General features: G+C 40.7%; 2 protein-coding genes across 3 annotated transcripts in view; one reads left to right on the forward strand and one right to left on the reverse strand.

Annotated features, from left to right (window-relative positions):
* Dytn (dystrotelin) overlaps nucleotides 1–4,583 on the forward strand; it is a 52,107-nt gene extending 47,524 nt beyond the window's left edge. Inside the window, exon 14 of the mRNA XM_005361528.1 lies at nucleotides 4,480–4,583. Coding sequence (XP_005361585.1) covers nucleotides 4,480–4,583 — 104 coding nt within the window. The remainder of the gene's footprint in view (nucleotides 1–4,479) is intronic.
* Nucleotides 4,584–7,770: 3,187 nt separating this feature from the next.
* Nucleotides 7,771–9,496, reverse strand: part of Fam237a (family with sequence similarity 237 member A) — a 6,594-nt gene continuing 4,868 nt past the window's right edge. For both annotated transcript variants that reach the window (XM_013351626.2, XM_026786428.1), the window contains one exon: nucleotides 7,771–8,440. In XM_013351626.2, coding sequence (XP_013207080.1) covers nucleotides 8,289–8,440 — 152 coding nt within the window. In that variant the 3' untranslated portion in view covers nucleotides 7,771–8,288. The remainder of the gene's footprint in view (nucleotides 8,441–9,496) is intronic.

A 9,496-nucleotide genomic window follows, 5' to 3' on the forward strand; every position in this document is an offset into this window, starting at 1 on the left:
GATAGATAGATAGATAGATAGATAGATAGATAGATGATAGATAGATAGATAGATAGATGATAGATAGATAGATAGATAGATGGATAGATAGATAGAACAAAACAAAGCAAACAAGTAAACAAACAAACAAAAAACCCCATGAAACTAAATAAACCTCAAATCCAGCATTCTTTCCCTGGAAGCAAACAGTTTGACTATGTATCTGACACTAAATCTTCTAAGATCTGGTTTAATAAATAATGGTAAAGGATCAATGCATGATTAAGAGCTTTCAGGATCTCTCTATATAAATGTATTCATATGTGAGTTATGGTAAAAAGAAAACAGTGTCATTCCCCAAGCAGCTGCAGTGGGCAGCGGGCCATGAACAGCTGCAGTGGTAAAAACGCTGCTGCAGTTCCCTGAGTGGCACACGGTTCCAGGCAGGGAGCCGCATGGTGGGTGAGAAGCAGAGACAGCCATGCAGAGAAAGTGGGTATTTATTTAGTGGGTTATGAAAGGGAGAGGGGGTAAAGGGAGAAGGGGTAAGAGCAGAAAGAGACAAGAAAGAGAGAGAGAGAGAAAGGGGGAGGAGGAAGGGGGAGAGAAAAGGGGGAGAGTACCCACATACCCACAGCAGCAGCTACCTCTTCCTCTTCCAGGGGGAGTGTGAGACAAAAGGAAGAGGCTCAAGCTGGGAGCTGAAGGAAGATCCCTTTGCCTCAGAGGATGAGGGAGGGAGTGGGTGGGGTTTATCCCTTAAAGGGGCAGGACAGACCATTACAATGTGTTTATACACACACTGTTGTATCATTAGAAAAAAATTACAAAAGTCAAGATTAATTCTAAATTCAAATGACATAATAATATACAATATGCCGTTAGAATTACTTGATCTTTTAAAAAATTTAAAGTCCCAACATTTCATTTGTTTCTAAGTACAGACTCAGTAGAACCATTAAGATGCTTTTATAGGAGGTGTGGGCTCTGTTTTTATTGGCAGTGGTGGTGGTGGTGGTGGTAGTGACAATGGTAAAGACTTTTGTTGATGTGGGAGGGTCTTCTGTCTATGTGTTACTTTCATTGGTTAATAAAGAAACTGCCTTGGCCTTTTGATAGGACAGCAGCTTAGATAGGAGGAGTAGACATAACAGAAAGCTGGGAGAAAGAAAGTGGAGTCAGAAAGACACCATGATGCCGTGACTCTCCTCTCCAAGACGGATGCTGGTTAGACTCATGCTGGTAAGCCACAGTCAAGTGGCAATATAGATATTAGAAATGGGTTAAATCAATATGTGATATTTAGCCAATAAGGGACTGGAGATAATGGGCCAGGCAGTGTTTAAAAGAATACAGTTTCCATGTAATTATTTCGGGTGTAAAATAGCCGAGGAGGCGGGTGGCAGGAAGCAGGCTCCTTTTACATTTTATAAAAAAAAAAAATCTGTCTTGCAGGATTGAAAGGATCTATCTTTACCATTCTAGGGACTTCTAACAACAAAACAGAAGCCAGGACTAACAGGAAGATTTAAGAAGTTTATCAATATTTTAAGTTAGCGTTTAGGTTGGCATACTAATCTCCCAGAAAAATGGTTGATGAACTCAAGTGACCAATGAATGAAAAATGAGAATTTTAATAAAGAACAAAGTGTGCTGAATTAAACAGAAATTCAAAGAGAAAATAAAAATGTATGTAAACACAGATTTAAAAAAATTCTTGTTTTGAATATTATACACATCAATTTTTTTAAACAGCTGCCAAATCCTGTTCCACAACACAATCCTTATTACAACAGATTGTTGGGAACACTCAAATCTTTTTTTTAGGTTGTTGTTTTTTTTTTTAATTTATTTATTAAGGATTTCTGCCTCCTCCCCGCCACCGCCTCCCACTTCCCTCCCCCTCCCCCGATCAAGTCCCTCTCCCTCATCAGCTTGAAGAGCAATCAGGGTTCCCTGACCTGTGGGAAGTCCAAGGACCGCCCACCCCAACCAAGGTTAAGAAGTTGAGCATCCAAACTGCCTAGGCTCCCCCAAAGCCAGTACATGCAGTAGGATCAAAAACCCATTGCCATTGTTCTTGAGTTCTCAGTAGTCCTCATTGTCTGCTATGTTCAGCAAGTCCGGTTTTATCCCATGCTTTTTTCAGACCCAGGCCAGCTGGCCTTGGTGAATTCCAGATAGAACATCCTCATTGTCTCAGTGTGTGGGTGTACCCGTCGCGGTTCTGAGTTCCTTGCTCATGTTCCCTCTCCTTCTGCTCCTGATTTGGACCTTGAGATTTCTGTCTGGTGCTCCAATGTGGGTCTCTGTCTCTGTCTCCTTTCATCGCCTGATGAAGGTTAATATTCAGGAGGATGCCTATATGTTTGTCTTTGGATTCACCTTCTCTATTTAGCTTCTCTAGGATTGCGAATTATAAGCTCAATGTCCTTTATTTATGGCTAGAAACCAAATATGAGTGAGTACATCTCATGCACTAAAGGTCATGCTCAACTTCCTTAGCGATCAGGGAAATGCAAATCAAGACAACTTTAAGATACCATCTTACACCTGTCAGAATGGCTAAAATCAAAAACACCAATGATAGATAGCCTTTGCTGGAGAGGTTGTGGAGAAAGGGGTACACTCATCCATCTGGTGGGAATGCAAACTTGTGCAACCACTCTGGAAAGCAGTGTGGCAGTTTCTCAGGAAATTCGGGATCAACCTACCCCTGGATCCAGCAATACCACTCTTGGGAATATACCCAAGAGAGGCCCTATCATACAACAAAAGTATATGCTCAACTATGTTCATAGCAGCATTGTTTGTAATAGCCAGAACCTGGAAACAACCTAGATGCCCTTCAATGGAAGAATGGACGAAGAAAGTATGGAATATATACATATTAGAGTATTACTCAGCAGTAAAAAACAAGGACTTCTTGAATTTTGAGTACAAATGGATGGAAATAGAAAACACTATCCTTAGTGAGGTAAGCCAGACCCAAAAAGAGGAACATGGGATGTACTCGCTCATATTTGGTTTCAAATCTTTTTTAAAATTAATTTTTACTTTGATATATATTACTGTATTTACATCATTTATTCCCTCCTGCTTTCTCTCATCACATCCATATTTATCTCCAGTCCCTGCTCTCTCTCAAATTTATGGCCTCTTTTCCTTTAATTATTAGTGTTGCTGTATATAATATGAACAAATGTATAACTACAACCCACTAAGTCCATATAGTGTTGCTGTATGTGTATGTTTTTAGGATTGTATATGTTTATGTTAGCATTGTATGTATATGTTTTAGGATCTCCTTGGTATTAGATAACCAGGTAGGGGACTCCTCACTGGGGAAGACTCAGTAACCATTAATTGTTAGTTGCTCTTCATGTAGGGGTAGAGCCCCATGAGATCGTCCTTGTTCATGCTGGCATTTCAGCTGGTGTTGTCACTATTCAGGTCTTAAACAAGGCCGCCATATTGTTGAAGTATCATGGATACAACTTCCCTGTTGCATATAGAAGACACTATCATCTCACAACAGAGGTCCTGGTCCTCTGGCTCTTTCATTCCCTCTTCCATGATGCTCCCTTAGGTATAGAGGTTGCATTGTATCATGGGTCAATTGGAGCTGGGTTCCTCACAATTGGTTACTCTTTTCATTTATGAGTTGTGGCTTTCTTGGGGGGGGGGTCTCTGTCTTCGTTAGTGGCAGGGAAGTAGTCTCAGAATATGGCTCCTCAACCAGTGGCACCTGTGCCACCTGGAATTTGCAGACACAGATGTGCTGGCTGATTCCAGAGGGACTGAACACAACTCCTCTGGTGGGGAGTGGTTACCCATGTATTTCAACGGTCTTCAGGAGATTACAATATACAGCAATGTTTCTATGAGAGCATTCTCTAGTAGGCTCTCTGGTCTCATGGGGTGGATTGGATACTGTAACATGAGGGGTCTGCTTGTTTGTTGGGTTTTTTTTTCCTTCCACCAGGTCCCCCACAACTGTTTAGCCCCAAGTAAAATCACACATAGGTATCCATAAATTATAATCTGATTGGCCCATTAGCTCTAGCCTCTCACTGGTTAACTCTCACATCTTGATTAACCCATTTTTCTGATCTATATTAGCCATGTGGCTCAGTACCTTTTTTACAGTGAGGCAGATCACATCCTGCTGCTTCGGTGGTCTGGGCAGGAGTGGGAGGAATCAACTTCCTCCTTCCCAGAATTCTCCTGTTCTCATTACATCATTTCTATTTCCTGTCTGGTTTTCCTGCCTATATTTCCTGCCTGGCCAATCAGCGTTTATTTATAACATGATTGACAGAATACAGACAATTCTCCTGTACCAGGATACTGAGTGAACAACAGGCTATCTTCTCTGTTAAGGAAATGCGAATGGAGAAAGATGGGATCTGATTCTTTGTGGGTGAGAGCTGAAGCCACACAGATCTTCGGGTTCCCGGAGATGTATTTCCTAAAAGTTCTTTTGCTTGCTGGTTTCAGGTCTGCATCCTGCATTGGACATGGAACTGTATGGCAGAGCTGAGCAGGTGTGCAGGGCGTTCTCTGCCCTTGTGGATCAAATGACCTTACCCAGCTTGGAGTGAAAAGGAATTCAGACCGAAAGCCTTGGTGTGATGATAAAACTTTTATTCAAAATCTGAATTTAAAAGAATTAAGTCTTTAGCTTCTCTCTAAATAGTTGATATGAGGGTATGAACTTGTTTGGGTTATTTTCTTTAACCTTATTACTCATGTATCTTAGTTCTTCAATGAAGAGTTAAACTTTGAGGGTGAAGAAGTGCAAAGGAGGGAAAAGAGACCACACATAGCAGCAGCAGATCAAATCCAAGTAGCTGATATCTATCAGATTGTTATGCTATATATCTCGGTAATAATACTCAATTGTGTGATCTACATGAATGCAAAAAAAACTGCCTTTAAGTGTTATTTGTATGGTTCTACTGTCTATCTGATGTTTCTGTTAAACAACAGGTTCAGCAAAGAACTGAACACAACACAACACACACACATACACACAGAGACACATACATGCTTGAGTGTATATAAAACTGATGAAATCTATTTAAAATCTGGATTGTGCCATTGTCAATTTTCTAGTTGGGATGTTGTAGTACAATTATGAAATGTTCATAGTGGGAGAAATTGAACAAAGGAGACATATATGTCTCTGGACCATTCCTCATAATCATATACAAATCAACAAGAAGTTTAAATTTTTTAAAAAACAAATGTTTCTTTCTAAAAACATTCAAGTCTGATGGGTTTTATCAAAGTGCTCAAATGAGTGCTTTCCCCTTATTTTGAATTATTATTGATAGTTATATTGATTTCTAGAATAATATCTAACATTCTTTACCATGAAAAACACATAGTTTCTAAGGATATTATATACATTAACATTTAATTCTCATAACAGACCTAAGGAGTCTTTAGCTTCTTTTATGAGGGTAAAAGAAAGCACAAAGAGGTCAAACTTCCCAGTCGTTCAGCCAGCACTTCATGTTGGATTTGAACCCTGTGCCTGACTCCATACTTGTCCCTAGTCTCTTGTTTCTCTCAATAAATGTTGCTGTGACTTCAATGCTTTGATTTTCAGTCCTTGTTACAGAACGAGTCGCCAGTCATTCCTAGGATTGCCTACAAGGTGAAATAAGGCCCAGGTGTGCTTAGCATTGTGTTTCTCTCAATCTAATGCCAAAATTATTTTTTTCTTTTAAATCAACCATAATTTTTATGTTTTGTTACTTAGTGTAGTCATTTTCCTTCATGTATCATCCCAGAGTCCTACTTGCAAACTTGATAAGTGCACACCATAGCACAGGTCAACAGCTTATAGCTGCCCACAGCTTGTTTTGTACAGGCTATGCGCTAAAAAGTGGCTGTATATTTTTTAATGACTTAAAAGATCAAAAGAAAAGACTGTTATGAAAGTTGTATGGATTCAAATTTTAGTGTTGACAATAGCAACCCTACTGATTTGAGCACCTATGACTCTGTTTCATCCAGTTCTACTTAGACAGACACCATTATGGCAAGAGGCACAGTGCAGCCCACAGAGCCAGGAACACTCACGTCCTGACCCTTTGTGAAAAAAAAAAAATCAATGTCTTAGTTAAGGTTTCTGTTGCTGTGAAGATGCACCATAACCATGGCAACTATTTTTTTTAATTTTTTAAAAACAAATTTATTCATTTTACATACCAACTAAAGTGCTCCCTCCCTTCCCTCCTCCCACTTTCTCCCCCACCTCTCCCCAAACCATTTCCTATCCATTCCTCAGAAAGGTAAGTTTTCCCATGAGGAGTCAACAAAGCCTGGCACATTAAGTTGAAGCAGGATCAAATCCCTGCCTGCTGCATCAAGGCTGAGCAAAGCATCCACTGTAAGGAATGAGCTCCAAAAAGTCAGCTCATACACCAGGGGTAGATCCTGGTCCCACTGCCAGGACCCCTCAATCAGACCAAACTACACAACTGGCTCCCATATGCGGAGGTCCTAGTTTGGTCCCATGCAGGCTCCTCAGTTGTTGGTCTAGAGTCTGTAAACTCCCACGAGCTCGGGTCAGTTGTCTCTGTGGATTACCCCATCATGATTTTGATACCCCTTGCTCATATAATCCCTCCTCCCTCTCTTCAATTGGACTCCCAGAGCTCAGCCTGGTGCTAGGCTGTGAATCTCTGCATCTGCTTTCATCAGTTCCTGGATTTCGGTTCTATGATGACAGTTAGGGTAGTCACCAATCTGAGTACAGGGAAAGGTTGGTTCAGGCACCCTCTCCACTATTGTTGAGTCTTAGCTGGAGTCATTCTTGTGGATTCCTGGGAATTTCCCTAGTACCAGGTTTCTCCCTAATCCTGTAATGACTCCCTGTATCAGGCTATCTATGCCATGCTCTTCCACTCCATCCCTTCCGCAACCTGACCATCCTTCTCCCTCATGTTCTCATCCCCTATCCCCTTCTCTCTACCCTACTCTCTTGCCTCCAGTTTCCCCAGGAGTTCTCTTATAAAGGAAAGCATTTCATTGGGGTGGCTCACTTACGGTTTCAGAGGTTAAGCCCATTATCATCATGGTGGGACATGACAGCGTACAGGCAGACATGGTTCTGGAGAACTGGCCGAGAATTCTACAACTACAGGCAGCGGGAAATGGTTTGTGACCCTGGGTGATATCTTGAGCATGTAGGAGACCTCAAAGCCTGCTTCCACGGTGACACACTTACTCCAACCAAACCATGCCTACTCCACAAGGTTACACCTCCTCATAGTGCCACTCCCTTTGGGATTATAGAGGCCAATTACATTCAAACTACCACAATGAGAAACACAAAAACTGCTAGCTCATCGTATGGAAGACCACGATGAGGGAGTTACCATCGACTGAGAGTTGTGTCCTGTCAGTAGTTTTAATGAATTTGATGAAATAGCTTAGAGAAAACAGGGCAGAAGCAGAGAGTGAGCCTGTGTATAACAGTAGTTGGGGTGCTAGCTTTTAATGTTCTTATTCTCCCAATCAACCAAAACCTAAGACTGTCATCGCCCCTACCACCCACCACCATGGCATCTCCCCCACCACCCACCACCAGCGTGTCCCATTCCACATTGTTAGGACCCAGTTAATCCTCCAGTGAAACTGCATCTTCATTTTATTTTGCTTTTCCATGCAAAGTACAACCACTTATAGAGCCTCAATATTTAATCAAACAGCAAATACATAATTGAAAGATAATTATGCTGTCTTATTAGCATTTGGACACAGTTTGTGCTAATATTAAAGATTTAAATAAAGAGAATCCAATAAGACCAGCTGGGAGCCAAAGCTTTTATTAATTTTGTTTTCATTAGATGAATGTTTTCTTCCCCTGTGGTTTCTTCTTCATTTCGTATTCAAAACTATTCTCTCAGACGAAGTCGAGAATCACAGACCATCAGTGATACCACGCATGTGAATCGTCTGTCTGTCCATGCCAGTGTCATAAGCAATGGCTTGTGATGCATGTAGCATATGCAAGCTAAATGTGCAGTGGCCCTCTAGTTCATCAGCAAGGCCAAGCCTTCCCAGGCAAATTATCAAATAATCTCAAGAGACAAAGCCCTCACCCCCAGTCATCTGTGGAAGTTCTTTAGCTCCTGTAGACACGTATGAAGACACTGGCTAGCAACCAAGAAGCTGAAAACAAAGGACTCTTAGAGAACTTGACATGATCTTCACCTCTGAACATTGACTTCACTTCAAATACATAAATGATCGATAGGAAAATATTCCTTATTTTAATTTCAAGACTTGTGTTAGCTCTGAAGGTGGCTTTCTTTTCTCTTTACTTGTAGCTTCGCTTTTCCAGTGAACCCAGATGCCCGCCTGTGCATATACACACTTATCACATCTTCAATCAGCTCTTTTTTCTTTAAGAAAGGGCTTCTTAGGAGCTGAGAATATGCACCTGAAAGTAGAGAAAAGGAGCTTAATAAATTCGCTAAATTACCCTTAGGTTAGTTGTCCTTCTTAAATAAAGAACTGATGTTTTTGCTACTCCAAATTCACAATTCAATATATAGTTAGAACATATAAGTAATTTTGTATTTGTAATATTTTCTGTCCTGTGAATTTTACTTGTATAGCCTAAGTTAATTAAATTGCTACCATTTATAATATTTGTCAATTAAAATAGTATGTGATTTTTAAAGTTTAAAGAATCATTATATCATGTTTAATATAGAAACATAAAGCAAGCATTTTAAACCTCCAATAACCAGAGATAGTGTTATCCTCATTCCATGCTTACTCTGTGATATGTTCAACTATTATTTTATTGGGGATGTTTTTATTATGGATACTATTGGAGTGAAGGGTTTTGTGCCTCACCATTGACTGTACCTCGTGACACTTCCTGACAATCAAGTTTCAGATGGATGCTTGCTGAGTATTTGGCTTAGGAACCTTTTTAGAGTAAAGCAGAAAGCTGAACATTTACAGATCTCTTCATATTGCTGAAGCAGTGTTTTCTGTGTTTAGTGTTTAAAAATAGGAACTATGGACATGGGTTAGGCACTTATCACAGACATCAGATTATGAATCTAAATTTTAACTTTTCTTACTACCCCTACCCCCTAAAACCCTCACAACTTAAGCCCCAGGAATGTATACTATCTGTCCCACCCCAGTCCCATCTTTCTTAGTGGCAAAGCAAAATCTGCTAAAGGAAGGGGGTACAATTTTTACACAGATAATATTGCACCTCAAAGTCTTTTTATTTGCAGAGAAATCTTCACAGCCTTATGAGTAAAGTCTGCTGTGTCCTCTTTGGGAGTTATCAGTGTACTATCCTAGATCAGTCTCTCACTCTTGCCCTTTCCCTCCGTCTCCCCCTCCCCCTTCTCCCCCTTCCCTCTTGCTCTTCCACTTCCTCTCTTCTCTTCTCTTCTCTTCTCTTCTCTTCTCTTCTCTTCTCTTCTCTCCTCTCCTCTCCTCTCCTCTCCTCTCCTCTCCTCTCCTCTCC

The sequence above is a fragment of the Microtus ochrogaster genome, linkage group LG4 (assembly GCF_000317375.1).
Source record: "Microtus ochrogaster isolate Prairie Vole_2 linkage group LG4, MicOch1.0, whole genome shotgun sequence".
NCBI classification, from domain to species: domain Eukaryota; kingdom Metazoa; phylum Chordata; class Mammalia; order Rodentia; family Cricetidae; genus Microtus; species Microtus ochrogaster.